At 37.7% G+C, this 21,974-nt stretch overlaps 2 protein-coding genes across 6 annotated transcripts in view; both read right to left on the bottom strand.

The window, feature by feature from the left end:
• Positions 1-6,464: 6,464 nt before the first annotated feature.
• On the bottom strand, positions 6,465-9,593 carry LOC122091016 (membrane-anchored ubiquitin-fold protein 3-like). Of its 3 annotated transcripts, none has more exons than XM_042660821.1 (5): positions 9,366-9,593; positions 8,896-9,087; positions 8,542-8,786; positions 7,426-7,596; positions 6,465-6,855 (listed from the first exon to the last, which is right to left on the bottom strand). In XM_042660821.1, the coding sequence occupies exons 3-5, from the start codon at positions 8,672-8,674 to the stop codon at positions 6,800-6,802; spliced, it is 360 nt and encodes a 119-aa protein (XP_042516755.1). In that variant the 5' UTR covers positions 8,675-8,786; positions 8,896-9,087; positions 9,366-9,593; the 3' UTR covers positions 6,465-6,799. The 3 variants fall into 3 exon arrangements, with proteins under 3 accessions (XP_042516755.1, XP_042516753.1, XP_042516754.1); XM_042660819.1 differs by having other exon boundaries at positions 8,542-8,777; positions 9,366-9,592; XM_042660820.1 differs by lacking the exon at positions 9,366-9,593 and adding an exon at positions 9,211-9,352 and having other exon boundaries at positions 8,542-8,777.
• A 3,347-nt stretch (positions 9,594-12,940) lies between these two features.
• Positions 12,941-21,974, bottom strand: part of LOC122091730 (acyl-CoA-binding domain-containing protein 6) — an 11,773-nt gene continuing 2,739 nt past the window's right edge. For 2 of the 3 annotated variants that reach the window (XM_042661844.1, XM_042661843.1), the window contains exons 6-17: positions 21,575-21,679; positions 21,220-21,286; positions 20,972-21,033; positions 20,312-20,451; positions 19,934-20,060; positions 19,675-19,789; positions 17,639-17,727; positions 15,152-15,235; positions 14,756-15,061; positions 13,897-14,436; positions 13,725-13,784; positions 12,941-13,242 (exon numbers count right to left, since the gene is read on the bottom strand). In XM_042661844.1, coding sequence (XP_042517778.1) covers positions 13,162-13,242; positions 13,725-13,784; positions 13,897-14,436; positions 14,756-15,061; positions 15,152-15,235; positions 17,639-17,727; positions 19,675-19,789; positions 19,934-20,060; positions 20,312-20,451; positions 20,972-21,033; positions 21,220-21,286; positions 21,575-21,679 — 1,776 coding nt within the window. In that variant the 3' untranslated portion in view covers positions 12,941-13,161. The remainder of the gene's footprint in view (positions 13,243-13,724; positions 13,785-13,896; positions 14,437-14,755; positions 15,062-15,151; positions 15,236-17,638; positions 17,728-19,674; positions 19,790-19,933; positions 20,061-20,311; positions 20,452-20,971; positions 21,034-21,219; positions 21,287-21,574; positions 21,680-21,974) is intronic. The other variant, XM_042661845.1, reaches the window with a different exon arrangement.

Here is a 21,974-nt window from a genome sequence, read left to right as displayed (position 1 = left end):
GGTGGAATAGGTGCCTGCACTAAAGACCCCTTTCCTAGATACCGAAGGGTCATATTTATTATTTAATCATTTCATGTGGTGGAATTAGGTGCCTCTACCAAAGACCCTTTTCCTAGTTACCCAAGTGTCAGGTTTAGTATTTGATCATTTCACACAATGGAATTAGGTGCCTCCACCATACATCCGTTTACCTTTGCTTTCTAGGCAAACAAGACACCTTTACTTGGTATGTTGACAGAAGAAACTTTTGCCAAATAATATTTCTTCTATACAGATTAGGTTGTAGACACCCATGGTGAATAGAGAACCTTATAAGCCACAACATCTGACCCTTCGATTGGATTAGGGAAGGTGGTTTGGACCACATACAATAACGCTAAGAATCTAATAGTTCAATGATGAAAGTCACTGTCAAAGAATCCAATCATAGGGTTGTCATATGACTCTCTTCATCTAAGGTGGCAAAAATTTTTCTTCATATGTTATATATATTATAGTCTATGTTATTTATTTTTGCATTTTTCTTAATTTTGTGTTTGCACAGACTTTGTGCCAATCTTACTGGAAAACCATTTCAAAGACAATCACTTGTACAACTAATAGGCACCTTGCCAACAGAGTGTAGGCATCTTAAGATCTCACGGATTTGACAAAACTGTCTTCGTTGAGTGTATTGAACTCTCCACCCTAAGAGAAGGGTTCACCTAAAATCCTAGGATCATCTCATAAAATTATCCTCTCTCTCTCTCTCTCACACACACACAAAATTGATGGAGATTACTCCATACTATCAACTACATTCTTAGTGATCAGCCAACCTATTCATGACCACAATAGTTTCTACAAATTCAAGTCAGTCATTCATGTAGTTAGGATGTTTATGATGTTGGAGAAGTTGACCTGATCACCAGTGAAGCAATTTAACAAACTGTTGCAATGCAATGTAAGTAAACAAAAAACTACATGGCAAAGAAGGAACTAGTCAAAGTAAAATTTGTGGCCCACTGGCCATAGACCAAAATGGTGGTTCTAGAGTTATTTGAACCACCGACAAAGAAAATTGAATCCCATACCACTTTAGGTGGTGGACGTATTCCCCAGCTGCTTAGCATTTCTAGTTTCCCCTTTATGAACACCACACCTTTACATAGTTAGCATAGCTTTTGCCTCCTCTTGTGTTTAATTTTACCTACTTTCCTATGTTTCAAATTCTGCCTCCAAACCAGATTGTCAATAATATGTGGGCCTTTCATGCTTGAATAGAGAGATTGATTGAAAGTTTGAGACTTCAAACTTCCACTAGTAAATATAAGGTAGGCGAACGTCCTGATTAGTTTGTTGGAATGGCCAAGTTTCAGTCATGTGAAGTGGACTTGGATCTCCTGTGGCGTAACAGGCCGTCTGGTACGTATTCAATGCTTAGAAACGCTTTGGGTTATATGTGTCCACCTTGAGTTCCGTGCTAGAGCATTTTTGGCCATTAGATGCGCACCATATGCCCTATTGCACCACGGAGAAATTCAATCCATGTGAATTACCAACCAAAAGGAAAAAGAAAAAAAGTGTTTGCCATGCGAGATATCAGATGGGGGCATCGTTATTTTCAAGTGGCAAAATAAAGCTTTGATGATCTATAGTTACATTGGAGGGTATTTTAGTGAAGGGAAAGTGTTCTCTGTCCGGGCTCCCATACTTATGTGAGAATCAATCAGTGTCCCCTAGAAGGTTAGAAATGTAATTTTAGAGTGGAGATGAGAGACACATACTAAAGTGTGCAGTTGTGGGAGCTCCGGTCTTGGTTAGGAAATTTTCTTCGTTTGACATTGAACTTTGACATGTGGCTAATCCACTTCTAGACCTATCTATCCAAATATTGAAATCTTCCACATCATCCTGCCATATTGAAATCAGGACATGTCATGCCAATTAGTTTTTTAAAATTGGAATTAGCCAATCCTAATTATGCCCTATTCGACTCGGTAATCCCTACTAGGGTTAAGGTAATTTCATATCAATTTCAGCGAATTCCAATCTGATCTTAATAATCAATTCAAATCTATACTTATCAATGTGTAATCTATTTATAAACTGCATTCTGTGACTTTTGCTCAGGACATGCTATAAGTCAGCATTGTGTTTGAAAAAGTCCCCCCACCCCTCTTATCCCATTGGGCTCTAGGAAAACTAGTCGAGTGCCCAACCTCCGGCCTCTATATTTATATGTAGTGTTTTTCTTTTTCTTTTTTGAGTAAAGATATTTACTGTTTCTTGAGAACTTATATACTTTTGTATTTTGATATGAATTTTTTTGGTAAGATGATGGCATTTTGGTACTCCGCCTCAGAAAGCGATGTCCCGTGATCAAACCTTCGTCGTTGCACCTAACTTCTTAGGACCACAGTACAAGAGTTTTCGTTTCGAACTGACCCAATCCTATGTAAGCGATATCACAGTGAACCCAGGGATTATTATCCTTTTGGATAAGTGTATATACTCCCAAGTTTTAAAAACAAAGTTTACAGAAAAAGAAAAGGAAAAAAATAGAAAAGTTAATGATGACATAGGTGAGTTGCCATGCGTACATGTGGCCACGTCTCAAGGATCCATGTGGTATTTGAAGAAATGCATCATCTGATAGTCGGTTGGAGGATCAATGTCTCTTTTTCCTGATAAAGAGGAGTCTTCATCTTCTACAGCAAACGGTGATAAGGGGTGAGCATCATACCACTGAGAGTATTTGGGCATCCAATGCTCACGGTATCGGTGCAACGACTATAGAGGTTTTTCACACGATAAAGAGGAGGATCAATGACACCACTCATATGTCGTCTCAGGAAGTTAAAATTGTGCGGTTTTCCATTGGTCTGTGTGCTGACACATTAGCCGTGCAAGTGATAGGGTTCTCTTGTCCATATATAAATGTGAAAAAGAAGCCTAAAAGGCAACGTGACCCTCACATCAAAATATATAAGAATGTGAAAACACCGTCCTACCCCTCATGAAAGGCAAAAATGGCGCCATGTTAATGCTTCTTCTAGTGCTTTCCATTGGCCCCCGTATTTATAGATATATTTTACTAATAATGGGTATCCAAGTCTTTGGCTTAACTAGTCCCGTGGGTTTATACTAATCGCACAACCTCATGGATTGGGTCATTCCAGGGTTAAATGAGAACCATTCAACTTTCATTGAAAGCAATGAATAGCACTAAACATCCCCGTGTGAGTGACCCTAAGAAGATAAAAAAAAAAAAATCGAACTCATAACTACACACTTCTTGAGGCAAAGATCCCTTATTAACTCGGTTACGCCTTTGAGATTAACATTACGATGAATACTAAGCTCTTAGATCCCTATGTCTATCACTCTCCATATTTCCTTGAAATGATATTTCTACCTCTGAAAGGGATTCCTTTTAAAAGGCATTGATTGTTGTTTCTTGTCCACGTAGGTTTCACTTCCATATGATAATCCAATGGTCGGTTGTACACATACGGCACTGCACAAAACCTTATAGGGTTGTTGGGGCAGGGAGGACCGGAGGAGGAACTCCAGTCTCCAGGTCAAAGCCAAAGGGAGAGAGGATTGGCAGGACCGCCGCCCGTCCTACCATGGCCACACACGTCTGGCATGTTACGTAGTAAATTTAGCAAGAGCCCATCTCAAGCAAAATGACTCACCCACTTGAGGCCAGCAAACAAAAAAAAAAAAAGCCCAACTCTGATTGGATTTTTTTGATAGATTCAGTTTCTCTTCATCTGATTGGTGAAGGGCATTTTGGACAATAAACAATAGGGTGGCTCCAAGTGGAAGTTATGGTGAAGGTGGGTAAAGGCAAAACTTAATCCTTTTGTAATAGGGATCATTTGGGTCTTATCCAACCGTCCAGAAATAGAGATGTTGACAGATGATGGGCGGTTGGTTCGACGGTTGGGCCGTTTATGAATATTCCAAGTCTAACAACTGTTTCTTTCAATTCAAAACCTAATTAGAATTGACTATATATGTTGGGTTCCTTAGAATAATTATTATTTAATTATGAGAGAGGATCGCTAAAGGAAGAGGCATAAAAAAAAGTATCAACGGTGTGAGTTGAAGATAGATATAGAAATAGAGGGGCTAGCATATCATATCCTAGCGACTCAGAGAGCCTTTTCTCTTTAATTATCAAATGATGCAACAGTTCAAACTAGTGACAGGCGAGATAAGGTATGAAATACCATTTCTAAGTTAAGTGTTGTTTTTTTTTTTTTTCTAACCCGATCCAACGACCACAAGAAGGTGGGGTCTCCTTAGGGGTGGGGGTTAACATGTTGTCAAACTTCTGATTTACAGAGGAAAGTAGAACAAATGACCTCTCCCAAGACTTAGATTAGCGTCAACTGGGGTGATTGACAGCCACCACCACGCCAAGAGGAGCTTCCCACATTTTTTCTAAGTTGGCCATCAAATAAATGAATGCTCAAAGGAAAAAGAAGAAAAAAAAGATGAGATTAGTCAACTATATCAAACCAGGAAGCATAACAAAATTTGATTCTCATGCATAAATGGATAGGCAAAAGGTTCTTTGCATAACCCAAGTAGAAAAGCATTCCTTATTAACCCACCTAATTATGTGAGGCGGAAGGACAATATGGTAAAGGAAAATGGTTTCTTGCCAATGCAGAAGAGCTCGTGTTGATGTTTTCTTGTTAGTTCTCATTGGCCTTCATGTAGACACAGTGTTATGCTCTGTCACAAAAAACACTTCCCCCTATGATAATTATAATCATTGATTAGATAAGACATGACCTATAAATAAATAATGTGTCAATGTATTGGCAAGAACCATTTAGAATGTCCTGGATTTTTAAATATTCTTTTGCCACTTTAGCTAATTTTGACTGGGTTATACTTGTAAGTTAAAAAAAGGGAGTTAGGAATCCACAAAATTTTGGTCCCATTACCCTGCCTTGTGAGGAATACTTGGGCACTCTAATATTGTAAGTGGTTGGTTTAAATGAGAAACGAACACTCTTTAACTGTACAGCACATGCACCCAAAAAACAAAGGACGGCGAAATGACATCTTTATATGTGAAATACAAAAGACTACCCCGTCGATGCTCATGTGCATCCCCTCATTGACCCCACTGACACATGAGCCATTCTTCCAATTTATAAATTTTAAAAGTCCCAAATGACTTTCTAAGTATTCAATTTTAGAAAAATGTAATTGAAAGATAGGAGTATCCAACCGTCACCATGCCAATTGATGTTTAACACTTCATAAAATTGCCATTGTGATGAGTGGATCCATGAGATAAAAGACTCTTCACCCATTTTCAGCATAAGATGAGTGAATTTTTCTAGAAATTTCTGATTAAATTGGTAAGGCGAGAGTTTTCCTTCACCATGGATACATCCTCGAATCGATTGTCACCATTACTTCCTATTCACAGACATCCATCCAAGTGAAATAAGAAACAGTGGTGAAGGAATACCTCATTCACCTTAGGTGACGGAAATCTATGCCTAACTGGTAAAATTATCAATGATGTTCTAATACATAATCAGCCCAGACATTTGAGTTAGAAGAAAATGATCCACAGTTAATAATTGAAACTGACCAAATCTGATCCCAATTTCTGTTGTTCCAAAGTGGCTGATCCACAGGGTTTCTAGGGTTCAGGTGAAATCTCGCTGTTTCCCGACCGTATGAACAAAATCAGATCAGAATCAACTGAACCCAATTCAGATACTTATTCCCGATTCCTTGATCAAAAACCTGCTTAATCTGGGTACAAAGGAGTTCAATGGTATCTCCTACTATCAATGTGGATGAATGAACAAGTAAAGAGCTGTTACCAGTCCAAACTCCAAACCTGATTGAGCATATAGAAAATCAGAGGAATGGAATTGAGCATATAGAACTTTCAGAACCTCAGCCCGTAAAGCCTCAGGGTTCTCAATTTCTAAAACCCAGATATCTGCTTTGCTTTGAATATTTCATTCCATCTAATCCAATAGACTCTCTGCAGTCTTCAGAAGAACTCCACAAGAACTCCGCTATTTTGGATTGCATATCCATATAGCTTAACTAGGCAGGTGAGCCTCTTCTACCTTTACCCTCCCCACTTAGCTTATAGGGTAAGAATTCCTGCCCTTACCGTCCAAAGCCTGTGAGGAGCAATACTAGCCAGAAAGAGACTGTGAGGGGCTCATTAGGATTAACTCTGAGGCTCTGATAACCCTACAATAGCACCATGCTGTAATCCAATAAATTCACAGCACTGCTATTGGTTTCACTCACGAGATCCTCACTATACAATTTGTATCAACAAAAACAACAAAAGCAAGACCTCCTATGTAAAAGGAAATTATGTGATCAGATTGGTTTCCAATAAGATGTGTTCACACAGTGGCTGCTCCGGATTTGATAAATGATTTAATATTGAAGATTTGAAGTGCATATGCAAGCATGTCTGTACTCAATAAAGATTATTAATCTGTAGAATAGACCACACAAACTTACAATAGTTCTACATTTTTCGAGGATCTTATGACAAGATGCCTTCACTATTCATGTGGTACATATTTTGAGCTTACTTGTACAAGAATGATTACAACAAGGAGAACAACAATAATGGCAGAAAATGCAAATAACAAAAATGGGCAGAGGCAGAGTTTGATGATAAGTTAGGGCTATTGAACCTAACTAATTATACAAAGAAAAGTGGAAAATACAAACTCAAGGAAAAAGAAAAAGAATCTGCTTAGCTTTCTCTGTAATAGTGGTGCGGTGAAGGGGCTTCATCTTATTAAAGGATTGTACATGTGCATGTATTCATCTTTGGATTCTTCTCCTTGCTCTTATCTGTGTTTACAACCAAACAAAACAGAAAACTGTCATGACAATGGGTTGTGGCACTGTGATAATTATAGTCATAGTTTGAAAAATAAATCAGCTTTATTAAAACAGATAATTTCCTCCATTTAAAATAATCTGCACCCTAAACTCTACAGCTGTTTGAAACTATGTTGATGCAAACAACCTCAGGTGTATTGTTTATTAGAGATGTGTTAAGCTCCATGACTGGATTCACGGTCTAGAAATTATAGATACTGCTGTGCTTGCCCATAAGGTTGCAAACCAGCCATTATTGACTACAGAAAGAACACTTCCAAACTGCCCAGATTCATGAGGGAACCATAAAGGGAGAACAGTTGCCAGAACTTAGGTGCAGAGTAGGTGTAATTTGCAACTTTATTTGATAGAGAGGAGAAGTCAGAGATATTCCATGGTAATATTGTAATGCTGCATCAACTTTGAACAAGTTCCTGTTTCAGCTAGTTAAAGATATAAATTCCAATGCTGCATCAACTTTGAACAAGACAATTTCAACTCTGAAGACTGAATTTATAACGTACAGGAGACAAAATGTACCTGTCTTCTTCTTGGATACAGGAGGCTGCACTACCACATGCATAGTAATAACTCCACCAGGAAGATCACCAAAGAGGATTTTGGACTCAGCAAGTGTCTTGCTGTTCTCCAAGACTTTCCCAGCATATATGAGTTTCATATCATTTACCGATTTGGGTGTTACTGTTTTGTCTGGCAGTGGAAAGCTCATTAGGAAATCACATGCTAAAATAAAGGTGTAAATGAACAGAGAACATGAAAAAAAGTAACAGAAACCAATTCAGAGGTAATATTGTAAAGCTTTAATCAATAATCAATCAACAAACTACTACATCATGGAAAATATTATCAAAGGCATGATGGATAACCAATGCTCAGTTAGAACAACCAGGAAGATGCTACAATTAGGAATTTTTGGTTATGGTGGAGTGTATAGTAGTAAGGGATAGACATTAAATTCTTATTTTAAATGTGTTCAGATCAAGTGACAGGCAACTGCAACTTCATATATCATGCACAAAATAATGTGAACAATGCAAGAATCAGTCACACTCGCATAAATAAAATTTTCAGCAAAGGGTCAAAATGTAAGGTAAACTCAACCCATGCAATATAATCAAAATCCCAAATGGGTATCCTATACAAAGATTCTTAATAACAGGAGGAGGGTATTGGAGCTACAAGCAAGTAAATGCCATTAAAACCAGATAAATGCACAATTTCTAACAGTACATATAAACAAGCCATATTATGATACCACAAAATTTTCTGAGCCTGATATCAAGATTAAAGAATAGGTAGCATATGGGATAGACATTTATTTCTGTCAATTGTAACAATTTTGTTTTTCTGTGTCTCACCAAGATTCTCCAAGAAAGATAAATGGCTACATGTTTAAAGATTTGATCCATTCCCAACATGGTATTCTTTTCTTTTAAAAGGACTTATCTTATTTTTCAGTATCTCAGCCCGGTGGAGAGGGCAAGACAATTTCCAGCTGAAGATAACCATATGATCCACCATATCTGTGAGACACCATCCACTACCCTTTCTTCAACATGAAATCAGATTCTAATGATCCTCTAACATGATATTTAATTCAGAGATAAAAGAAAATACAGGGGAAATATATCTAACCTTGGGGCCACTCAGCCACTAGCCTTTCCTTGAGGGTTGCAATAGTAGTAGACGCAGCATAGTGATTATGACCAATATCCGTGCCATCGTATACCCGGAACTTGAGTTCTACTCGTTCCTCTTCTCCTTCCATTATTTATATCTATCTCAATCGAAAAACTTGCAGATTCAAATTGACAACAGAGAACCTCTTTCAACAAAAAGAATCAACTGAAATTGATTCCCTCCTTTCTGGCCTACACAAACTTTCACAGTACTTAGATTAAAAAAAACCGAAGAAAAGAAATCTAAGTCACTACCAAGATTAAAAGTTGCAGAAGGGAGAAAACTGAAAAGGGGAAAACAAAGGGGCACCTTCTTCCAGAACTTGACATCGAAATTTCAGTCAATAATAAGTGTAAGAATCTGCCAATAAGTCTGCTACGAGCCAAAACATCAAGGTCATTGGAGTCTATAGAAAGAGTAGGAAGCCGACGAAGTAAGTACTTCATACGAGCGAATCGCTTGTCACACAACAACAACAACTACCGCAACAGATTAATAATCCTACAAACAAGATAAAAAAAAAAAAAAAAAAAAGAATAGAATCACTCCATAGATCTGAATTGAACGAAGGAAAACAACAAAAAGAAGCGAAACAAGCGGAAAAGCATTCCCAAATTAGCTTACGATCATCGGATCTGTGAGAATCTTTGTAAGCAAAAGAACGAGAAGATGAAGAAACCGAAACAGCAGAGGACAATGAAAACAAAGAGAGAAGAGACAAAGGAATTAAGAGAATCTCACGAAACCCAAGGTCTTCATGAAGCCAGTCAAAGAAGTACCTGATCAAAGCGCCATTAATGCAAGATTCGAGTGGAGAATTCAGAGTCACAGAGAGAGAGAGAGAGAGAGAGAGAGAGAGAGATTCAATGTTGTAAATTTAAAGTCCTTCCTAAACCTGGTTACTGGTTAGTCCTTCTGGTTACCGATACGAAAGCATCTTTCGTTTTTCTTGAGATCTGAAACGGATAAATGAGGATCGACGAACTTTACATAATAATACTAATAACGCAGAAGAGACTCAAAGAGAGAGAGAGAGAGAGAGTAAACGTAAGATTCCTAGAGAGAGAAAGAGAGAGAGAGAGAGAGAGAGAGAGAGAGAGAGAGAGAGGACCGTTGGATATTGATTATCGTGACATCTGCAAAATGTGAATCGAATAGTTTTACAGTCTTTACTGTTAGTAAGGCTAAGGTCTCGTTGGCATTTTAAGAGTGCTTTTGCAAGTTTCTGGTGTATAGAAGAAGTGCATATTTGATGACTAATGAAAGCATGGTTCAATTTTAACCCAAAAAAAAAAGCATGGTTAAAGATGTTGATATCTTGGGTTCTATCACTTATTGCATAACCTCCACAAGTTGGAGATTATAGGGATAATGGGATTTAAGAACATTGACCGACGACACTCAACTGATGGGAATTCGAGGCATGTATTTTATTGTATGCCTATGTTGAAGGAACGAAAGCATGAGACATATACTAAAACGAAAACCACCACATATGAGTGCAAACCATTCCTTATCCCCTAGTTGTGTAATGAGCCTGGCAAAGAGCTCTCTCGGATGTGAAAACTTAAAAGCCTAACACGATACTTACTTGCTTCACTTACTTCAAAACCGTCAAACTCTCTTCAATCAAAAAACTCCAAAGATGTGTTCCCTTTGAGAGTGAAAAAATATATATATTTTTTATAATGTTTTTCTATGTCTACTTTGAATATCAATGGTTCACTTTTGTATACAAAATTACAAAAAAAAAGTTTTTCTTCACCTACAGGGGTAGAAGGAAAAATACCTAACTAGGGTTTTTATTATTCTATTGTATACCATACAAAATCGATAATACCATTCCATTGTTCTAATACCTATCCAATGAGTGAAAAGAAAACCACTTCCAAATTATGAGCTAGCACTACCTAAACGTGCTTCCAATGCCCTTTACTTTGTGGAAAAAAATAAAAAACGAAGCAATCTGCTACAGTGTAAATTGGCCGAGTCTTGAAGTTCTGAACCTCCGGTTGGTAGCGACATACATCACGGGCTAATTTCTAGCGCAAAGCACGCGGGTAAGATGACGACAGCAAGAATTACAGCAAAACTGTGGGGCCCACTCATTCTTTTGGCATTATTCATCAGACAAAGTGGACTCATCATGAATTGAGTAATGGATGGGCCCCCACTCAATTGCTGTAGTTGCCATCTCTAACCTTACACGGGCGTTGAGGAAAGGGTGGAAGCATTCCTCATGCATCTCTTCTTCCTCTCTCTTATGCGTGTGTTTGGTTTCGTGCCACTTCTCTGCTAGTAAGCCACGTAGACAGTGGGGTCTACATGATCTGGGCTCGGATTCTATGCCTTTCTAATTTAAGCCCAATTACTATTTCTTGGGCTGGTCCGTGTTTGGGGTAAGAGAGAAAATAATGTAACTGAGGGTCTCGGACAGACGAGTCATGATAGATTAGACGCGTGGACCGTTGTTTTTTTTTTTGGTTTCTTGGGTAACTGTGGACCTTTGTTTGGTACAATATATTTAAAACGGCTCAAAATTTAAATGGGATAGTATAAAATATGGTGAAGCATTTTGAGAATGGTAATATAAAAAAAATGGATGAATCTTTTAAATTTGAAAAATATTAGAGTAAAAAAAAATTATATATATATAGGGAAAAGGTTCGGTATGCCGCCGATATCAAGTATGCTAGCACCCATTGTGTCTATCTCTCTCTTCCCTTTTTTCAAAATGACTCTCATATCCTTCCTGAATGATACTCCATCATGTGTTCGTATTGATACTATCCGCTAGCATACTTGATATCAGTGGCATACCTATCCCTCTCCCATATATATATATATATATATATATGTTAAAAACACATATAAATTGTGTGTTTCCACCCTAGAAAGTGCCATTTTTTTTTTTTTACTTTTGCCTTTTTCATATATCATCTGGGGTCAATTTGAAAACCTAAAAAACAACATAAACACATTTTAACCAACAATAGACCTACCACCGTATCCAAAACCTACTCATTTTTTTAGGGAAGAACACTATCTAGTCACATGGTCCCCTTACACCGGCAGCTTTCACAAGAGAGGTTCAGCTTCCCTTTATTTGTCAACGGCCAAAAGCGTGTTAGAATTTTGGGAGGACAGTTTTGAAAACCTAAACAAATCTGAGATACCAACAAGTGGGAAATGCCGTTTCTTTATAAGTATCTTTTTATAAAGATGTGGTACACGCAGGTAGGAACAATACCAGCCATTGGATAGATAGTTGATGGTCTAGAGAAGTCACTCCTTATGTTTCAGACTCAAATCCATATATTCCTCTACTTGATCCTCATTTTATGTCCACGCATCTTTATCTTACTGCTTTCATTACCATGCAGTTTTCCAAAGTCCAAGATTTTTAAAATCTATTCTGCCACTTGGCAAGCTCCATGGAGTTCTAGAGCTAGTGTGAGGACAGAATTTGCACGAGTCTTCAGGATCTCTTAATATCAAGTTTATTTTCAACCATGGTGAAGAGAAAACCTCCAATTGGACATAGAAAGGGTATTTCAGACATTCACAAATAAGGTTGAGAGTTGATGATGACATTAACTATTCCAATAGTCCAATCATTGCGTCAAACAAGATAGATGACACAAACCATATCGTGCTTCCAAGCACAAGAAGGATGAAAATTCCATCCTACTGTCAGCCATGCTAGCACAACTCTAATTGGAAAAAAAGGGCTTGGTTGGTGACTCAAAATAAGGTCTCCCCTAAAAGTTTGAAAAAAGCTGAAAGGTAGGCTCCCTAATTTTATCTTCCTGTCGGTCAAGCTATCCTAAGACCCAACTCAATTTTGAGGGTCTTACCAACTCTTCTCCTGTGTCTACATTAAACAACCATGTGCTAGTAACTCAACTGGATTTACTCCAACTTCAGAATGCAGTAAGGAAAGAGATCAGCTTAAAATCTACCAAAATGAAACCAGCACTAGACATGTTTCACTTTGAGTGAACACATCCAAAAGTGGCCATGATTCACAAGTTCACCAATACTAAAATCTTTGATGACCTTTACATAGTCATTTCCCTCTGCATTGATTCAAATCAAACTCCATTATGCATGTATTATTAATTTATTCAACCAAGAAAGATTGTCTGTGACCTTTTGTTCTGAATAATTTTTCACTTCTATTTCATTCTTTACAAACTTCCACAAGACTGTAAAAAAGCAGAAATTAGATAATGCAATCTAAAAATTGATCAGCAAACTGGTATACATACCTGAACTAAAGACGATGTTCTGAAAGCGCCTCCATCAAATGACAAGCTTCGCACTTCCTCACCATTCCTGTTATTTACACATCTAAAAGAGAATGGGAATTGAATTGGACATCATGTTGACATTACAGTAGATTCGGTATATATACAGGTAACTCCCATAGTAAACATACAGAATGTCTTCAGACCCTCCACCAAAATGATGTATTTCGAAGCGTGGCAAAAAGGGGGGGGGGGAATGTATATTGAAGCAGCCATTAGAAAAGAACATGGAAGGTTGTCTAGTTGTGTATATTATGCAAAATAACTACATGTGGAACGGTTTCCTGGGTGTTGATGCACGATTCTCCAGAGACTGCAATCTTTGTTTGAGATGAAAGACTTCCACCTTCCCACAGACAAAAATATGAGAGTGCCATTAGAAACCCAGTATAATCAAAAAATCCGAGAACAAAGAAAACCCAAGACTTCATCACTAATCTGTACATCACTAGGACAAATAAGTTGGCTTAATTTAGAAAGGATACACAAGAATTATCCATTTACATGACACTTCTAGGCTACGTAAGAAAAAACTCATATTCTGGATGATAAGCATCGACTCACATGTTAAAAAAGGCTTCCATATAAGCCTATATACCTAATGGTTAAAGATCACTATAGTCAGTCTTGATTTCTCTTTTCCAACACCCCCCACCCCAAATATATATATATATATATATAGATAGATAGTAGTAGTAGTAGTAGTAGTAGTATTGGCTTTTAAATTGAAGCTTCATTTGTTGGGTACCCCTAGAGTTCCCCCTTTTTCATAGAATTCCTCCGAGATTTAAACCCACAATCTCTTCAAATAGATGCAACTATCTATACCTGTAGCTGGAATGCTCTTGCTCTTTCTCCTGCAAGGACTCCCCTTGTTGAGTGCAGCTCCTACATTATGTCCCATAAGCCAATTAATAGGTGCATCTCATTGGGTGAATAGAAAATAAAAAACAAATCAATGACTTAAAAATATTGTTCGTGTATGCAATATTTACTTCACCTTCTGAGTATCATCCAAAACTGCTTTAAGGAAAGCCACATCATGCTCTAGCCGAACGTTGTCGGAGTGTACTATATTTGATAAGCTGTTGGACTCTTCTTGCGCAAGCTCTATGCCAGTCAGTTTCTCTTTCAGTATCTCCATTTCCTTCATTGTATCAGCCAACTTTTTCTCCATGTCCTGTCTACTCTTGACAACAGAAGAGAAATTCTTCTCTGCAGCATCTCGGCTAGCCAATGCAGCCGCCAGCTGTCCTTCCAGAGTCCCGTTCTTCCTTATCAGAGCAGCAATTTTGGATTCATACATGTGATAGATATTTGAAGGAGCTGATAAGCCTGTTGACTTGCCATCAGTTTCTGGGCCCATAGTGCCATCACTGTCAGGCAGAATGTTTGCATTTACTTGCTTCTGGTGGGATTTTGAGTTTTCAGAATCAAATGCAAAAGTCATCTCTTCTGGACTGGCAATACCTCCAGCAATATCAATTGGAATGCTTGCATCATGTGGTTTGGTTCTCTGCTCCATTGCCTGAAACAGTGACTTTGTTTTTTCAGAGTCACGAGAATTAGAAATTATAACATGACAGTATAAAGTCAAATATAATTCCACCATAAAAGCAGGTACATGCTGCATATGCATGCTTTTTGTGTGTATGTGCGTGTTTCCTAGAAGCGTCCTTCAAAATGTTTCCCAAAATTTTAGCAATAGGTCTGCAGGACAAATACAAGTTGAACTTTGGGATGCCAGAATAGTCTCTAATCATCTACAGAACTCAAAATAGAATCAGAAACTTTAGGAACAATACGTGAGCACCCAAAATTAGTGCAACATTTCAACATTTGAGGCTCGAATGCCTTACTTGAGGAAAAGAATTTTCATCTTCCAGATTCTTCACCATTTTAAGAGTATTACTGCATTCTTCCTCATTGTGCAACTGCCGGCGTAGTGAAACATTACCAGAGACTGAGTTTGTATCAACAAGTGAGGATTCAGAAATAGACTTCCTTCCAGAGCCGTGGTGCTGCAATGCAGATGCGAGATTTTGTCTGGCAACTGAATCAACAGGACATGAGCGATTCTCAAAAAGCAATGAATCTGGACCTTTTTCAGGTGTAGATTGTCTCCCCATGGATTGTTCATTCTTATCCATTATCAATACTTCAACCTGTAAAGAAGCCATTACAAAAAAAATATATTCATGTAATTAAAATTAATAAATGCAGAGGAAGAAACAATAATTATTTTTCCCTTGAACCTGATTTGATGGTTCCTTCTTGAATCCCCCAAATGCAACAAGGAAAATCTTTTCTTTTTTCTGCAAAAGCATCAGGCTGAATCCCTGCATAAAGAACACAATCAAATTCCACCAAGAAAGAAAGAAACAGCGTTTAATAATCAAGCAAAAATACCACAAAGATACATCTGACAGATTTTTAAAAGCAGGGAAGAAATATTAATAATAAACATCTGATGTAAGTGTCAGTCAGCCAAGTTAAAGAAGAGAAAGGGCCTAGCAGGCATAACTGAATGAAGAATTTTCAGCTCAAATCAAAGAAGATTCTGTCCTAACCACTGTTAGTTAAAACGCGTTTTAAACGCGTTCGCGTTTTTTTGCCGTTTAAAACGCGTTTTGCCGTATGCTTCCATACAATACGGAAAAAAACGGAAACGGCAAAAGAATCCATTTTAAACGCGTTTTAAACGGCCGTTTTAAACGCGTATCCGTTTTTTAAGGGTAAAATAGGAATTTTATATTAACAAAAAAAAAAAAAAAAAAAAAAAAAACTATTAGTAAAAGTGAAGAGTGAAGATAATATGGTACTTGGTTTTTGATTTTTAACTTCCATACTATTTATAGGAAAAAAATCTCATCTTCTGATAGCCCAATGAGTAAAGAGAAGCTAAAGCTAATAACATCTCATTTTCTTGTAGCCCATTGGGCTATTTTATCTTGGGACTCCTAGAGCTTTTGAAATATTAGATGCATGTATACAGGTAATAATCTCTCAAATTGCATGAGTATACTACCGTTTTCTTGGTTTCGTTTTTTTGAAAACTACACGTTTAATACTCGTACTGTTCGTTTTCGTCCGTTTGCTGTTCCTTGTTTTTTTGACCTTTTTTTGACAGTACCGTTCATCGTTTTTATCTGTTTAAAACCCATACCGTACGTTTCTGTTTTTTTGCCGTTCCCGTTTTAACTAACAATGGTCCTAACTACTATGGGTCCCTTTTGTGAACTACTAGCGCATTTTGTTAAAATTGAAGTAGTTAAATTGACATTTATATGGTCTTGATTCTTTAGAGGCCAAAAATAGAAGACTGGAAAATGAATGTTTTCACCTTTGCAGCATGCTAAACTAATTCCAGTGGAAGGAATCTTAACATACAGAGAGGTGAATGTAGATCTGCTTTCTGATGGACGCTGGGGGTGGTCTTATAATTTCTCAGATTAGAATTGATGTTCATCGTGGGTTATGTTTTTTATACCAACAAGCTCATCATAGATGCATATCAACATCAAGGGACCTCCCATATATGTCTATTGGTATCATCTCATCTAACAACTGGAGGCAGAGTGCGCTGCGTGCTGCATTGCTCCTTAAAAGTGCTCTCCTTCCACCAAGAAAGCTGATCCTCAAAGAATGCAACCAATCTATATAAGATCCCTCTACATGATTGCTCCTTCATTGCAGCTACTGCAAAGAAGCTTGGTGTATCCACAAATTGGAGGTAAGAGATGAAACAATAGAACTAGAAAAGAGAACCCCTTTTGGAAACCACCATATATCCACTTTACCATAAATGCAAAGTAGAATAAAAAATTGAATCACTGCTAAGGGGTTTTGGGGACTTTGTAGGGTTGCAAATATTTTAGCCTAGGATATTAGCTTGGATCTTGAGATTTGGTATAACTAGAATAAAGCAGCACTTAAGTTTCTGGTCATAATAAGATAAAAATGGTGTTTCTAGGGAATCATTGGATACAGAAAGCAGTCTGCAGTCTCAGCTTCCTTTTGTATTAAAAGAAAGCTCCCTTGATCATTACCTATAACAAAAAGGCATCTAAAAAATTTGCAAAGCTTGTCACGCATACTTTCACTTGTCTTCCACAGTGTTTGTCTTTCTTTCCATGCAACGGGAAGTTTAAACTTCAAGGTCCAAACCCACCCCCAAATTGCACTTTTAAGCACCAATTCATACATAACCTCAAACCCAAGAACTAAGAAAATAATCCTCATTTCTCATAAAATCCACGGTGGATGACAAACAAATCAACTTTCCACATCCACCTACCAGAGCACAAGTATTGACTTTATCTTGCTGGCAACTATCATGCTGGGGAACTAGCTACAGCTTGAGTAATTATGCTTCATAAACTCTGAATCAAAGACTACAGCACTAAATTTGAAAGCCTCAAGGGATCTTTAGTTGTAGATGAATTAACCACCACTATCCCACAGACAGAGTAGGGTCCCTTGAAATAGCAGCTTAAGGAAACAAGTGTCGTTCTGAAAGTGGCTTGCCCAAAATGTGAAGTTCATAAAGATAGAAATATATAAAATAGTTCAATAATATATTAGCAGCATATGTTATAATAGGGACATAACAGCAAGAGATGGAAATGAAATCAACATGGTCATATGCATGCAGATCTGCATCATAAAACTCGGGATAGTGCAATTAAAGTTGTAACAGTTTCATGACAGTAGCAAGTGAGAGTTCAACCAACTTGGCTTACTTTGTTAGTAGTAATACAAGAAGGAGGTGATGCGACAGCTACAGACCATTCAACTTTTAGAACATCATAGATCAGTGTTTCTGCATGTCCTGGAAAACATCAATCACTATCAGTAAGTAGGGGACAACTCAGCAAACCTGATAAGATAAAGCAACCTCAAAACTGATAAGAAAAGGTACTACACTTGATCAATGCAGTTGCCGAGAAGGTCATGAATCTGACCTACCCATGGCTTCTGTAGCCATATGTGTGGTGATAGGAGTCTTTTCCTTAATCCGAACATGGTTAGTCATTCAGGAGATAATTTAATGTTTTGATTACATATTGGAGTCTTAGAATTAGGTATTGAGTTCTATTTCTCTTTTCACTTTCCATTTATGACTAGCTTTGTAGAATACTTGGAAGAGTCCATTCTAGCCGGCCTCAGGTTCATTAGTTAGTCTTAATTTTGGTTCTCAATCTTGGTTAAGGAAAAGTTTTAGTCAGTCCGACTCAGCGTTTGATCTGGTCCAGTCCAAAGTTATAATGTAGGTCTATGGCCTGAACCCATGATATCAGTAATTGAATTCAGTTTTCTTCAATTTCTGCTGTGAGGATTTACAGTGTTTACTTGGTGGATTCTGAAGGAGGCCACAGGTGGATTCCTGTCCTGTTCTATCCTTTTACCTTTTAATTCTATCCATTCTAATTTCACAGGTCAGTTTCCAGTATTTAATTAGTCTGCGGCACCCATTTTTAGCTCTTATTTCAGTTAGCTTTATGTTCCATTTCTCTCTCATTCCTGCATATTTTCTTCTCAAATTTAATATTCTAGTTTCTGGTCAAATTCTCTCTTGAATTCTAGTCTCAAAACCTGCTTTATCTCTATCCGAATCACGGCTGTTACTACTACCCTGCCCTGTTCTCTTAGTCTACCTAGGAACATCCTGTGCACCACTGTCCAGGTCTCAGATCCTTGAGATCATCTGTAGGCAGGTCCTATTAACTGAGAATTGCACTCGACCAGAAAATCAGGTCAATCTGATCTCTCTATCTCAAGTTTTAAATTTTATCACTGAGCTGCTTATTTTCTCTGTTTTGGAGATCATGTGATTGCAAGTCCCTTTATAGTTCTCCAGTTTGCGATTAGATCTGCATTCCTGATCAAGGTGAAGCAAGAGGAAACTCTGGTGGAGGCCTGCAGCAACACTGACATTATTTGTCTAAATTGGGTACAGGGGTGAAAGAAAAATTGAAACTTGTCCAGCTTAGATAGTCATAGGACACAATGGCGGAGTTGCGCCATAATTGGATTAGTAGCAAAATTGACAAGGCTTGAAACTAATGTTTCTCTCCACATTAAACATACCCAAACTGGGAAACCTAATATTTTCTGAAAACACTCATACATGGAGAAAGGGACATTCATACTTACAAGAATGAACGCAAATGCATGCATACACACAGACAAACACACACTTATTACTAAGATGCATTCGTTACATGAAAACAGAGCTGTCAATCTGACACCTAGGGCCTCTACATATGATTACATTTGAGAAACGGCCTCAATAAAGTTTCATGCCAGCAGGGTTGTCAGGCTCTTGATTCCATAATGCTACCAATTCTAGTAAATGCTTAATCCATCCTCACTGTGTCAAATATGAAGAACTGAAATATACAACATGACCTACGTGAGGTAAAAACAGCCCATCAACTAATACAGATCTGCATGCAAAGTAATCAACATCAAGCCTAAACCTTCAATGGTTCTGCTCATGAGTCCCTGAAGAACCAAAAGTTCCGATACGCAGAATCTTGGATAATCAACAAACAAAAAGTATTGACGACTTCAACCTCATAAAACCTAAAGGTCTTAAGTGCATAGTAAAATAAAATGAATCGAGTGCAATAAGTGGGCTAGGAAGCCAAGCTAGAAGATTTGAGTAACATAAAGTTTGCAGAATTAAATAGCTTAAATCATTGTGGTAAGAGCAAAAAAGTAATCTTGCAGGAGCATTTTTTATTTTTTATTTGTTTCGAGCATTGATGCATACGTTTTTTCCTGCTTCCACCCCCAGCAATATACCATTTAGTTCCACATAGAACTCCACAGCAACCAGCCCTGGGTGATGGATGGAAACCTCGAACTTTAATTCTTGACCATATCATCTGACAAAGAAAACTCCATTCATCAGAAACCTGTAACCTACCAGGATGCAATCTTTGCATTAATAAGGAATCAGATATGCATTACACATAATTGGTTTATATGGAATTGATTAGGAAAAAAAAAAAAAAGTTTTAATTGCTAACTGTTTCAAAATCAAGCGAGTATAAGTCATTCAGACTCTTTGACTTCGATGTTCCTCCGAAAATGAGGAGCACTCTATCATCGTAAAGAGCTGCCACATGGTTGGATCTTGGAGATGGTCCTGCTCCTCTGCATATACATATAAACAGTTCCGTTGTAATAGAATGAGACGTAGATGGTATGCATAGCCACTCAAAATGTCTTTAAGGATTGAAAGAGAAGAACAAATAAATAGATTCAGTGAAATAAACAAGGATGAGATATTCAAATTTTTGTACCACTGGATCTATGTATTCAGAAAATATGGTGAGGTTTTCAGTAGAAATAATTGCCAGATGTCAGGTGCCACAGTCCATAAACTGAAAGGTGAGAATACTCACGTGCAGTGGAGAGGGAGCCACATGAAAGACTTCAGATCAAACATATGAAGATCATTTAGCTTCCTCCTTTTGGCATCTTCACCTCCAAAGAGGATCAAAACAGAGCCAGCTCTAACCACAGAGTGGCCACCGCGAGCAACCTGCAATACATGTTAGTTTTCAAAGTCAGTGCTTCATGACCATGCAAAAGATATCGTTAGTTCAGATATGCAATCACGGCAACTCTATGATATCACTAGAAAAAGATCAGAAGGAAGAATGCAAACTGGGAGTTACATCCTAATAATCAATTTCATACATGCAGTTAAGTACTTAAATTATGTTTATGAGGCACCTGTATATAAAAGGATAGCATGTGAAAAAACACAAAGAAGAGAATACAGTATCTTTTTTTTAGGAATTATTAAGTCCTACAATAAACAATATCTTAATAAAAAATACAATACTGAGAAAACACAAGCATGATTCAACGGCTGTGTGATTGAAAGCATAATGTGGATTATCCTTTAAAGAGACCAGTTAATCAATTGCTTTGATTGATAATCCCTAATAGTTTGCAGCAGGGGAAAAGACAAGTAAAAAGCCATATATTAGCATGCAAAACAAATGCTCATCGTTTCTTTGAAGGTCTAATTTCTAAGTTCAAAGATGACGATGTACCGGGACATCTCCTTTAGCTTCCATAATTGACCAGCACTCTATTTCTGTATCAAATGCCCACACTGAAAAAGCAGAAAAGAAGGCTCAGATAAATGATATTGAAATAAAAGAAGAACAATAGCAGCCAATAAGTGTCTGGCCAATACAAGGGCTAACCTGACCCCTTTCTCCTCCTCCACCTACCCCAACCCATCCCCCCAAACCCAAAATAATAATAATAATAATAATAAATAAATGAGGAAAACAACCTGAAATTCTTTCACTTGCTGGGTCAGTTTTCCCTCCAACCAGGAGTACCTTTTTCCCCCATGAAACCTAGTTAAAGAAACAAGAAATGAATGCTTTCATCATCAGAAATCATGCCAAATTACTCAAGTGCCATAAGATAACCAACCAGACCACAGCATGGAATATCTCAATAATCAAATAAAAAACTTGGTTTAGCCAAGATTAGGTATGATGCTATCAAACAGATGTCAAATAAAACATAATACTTACTCATATGACAGTTCAGAATGCAATACACCAAAACGGGAAACACTGAAAGAAGAAATACAAAAGAACATGATACAAGGAAATGGTATTGAGGCACAAGATTCATACCAGACTATGACCTTTGCATGCAGGAATCTTCAGCGGCAGACTAGTTGGTGACAAGTAAAGCTTTGATGAAGCTGTAGTCCAGGTAAATTTTTCAAAATCAAGCACCTACACAGAAATCCAGAGAATGTTACCAGCAGGTTCAAGCACACAAGTTTCTGCTACTGAACAAAGACATTGACATTTGTCTGGGTGACGGGTGCACAACACAGCTACAAGGTGTTCAACATGGCAACCTTTAAGATTTGGCACAAAGACCTTCCTGTATGTGCACATAATAAATAGGTTCTTCCTCTAGGCAAACACCTAGGTGCAACCATAAGTATGTTCCCTCTTCATGCCACTGCAAATAATATGTTTTCCTTCTGCAGGCAAGCTCCCTCCCTCTCATTCTCCTCCTCCA

Source organism: Macadamia integrifolia, chromosome 10 (genome assembly GCF_013358625.1).
Source record: "Macadamia integrifolia cultivar HAES 741 chromosome 10, SCU_Mint_v3, whole genome shotgun sequence".
Classification (NCBI taxonomy): domain Eukaryota; kingdom Viridiplantae; phylum Streptophyta; class Magnoliopsida; order Proteales; family Proteaceae; genus Macadamia; species Macadamia integrifolia.
Note: the sequence above shows the minus strand (reverse complement) of the source record. Positions and strands in the feature narration are given on the sequence as shown.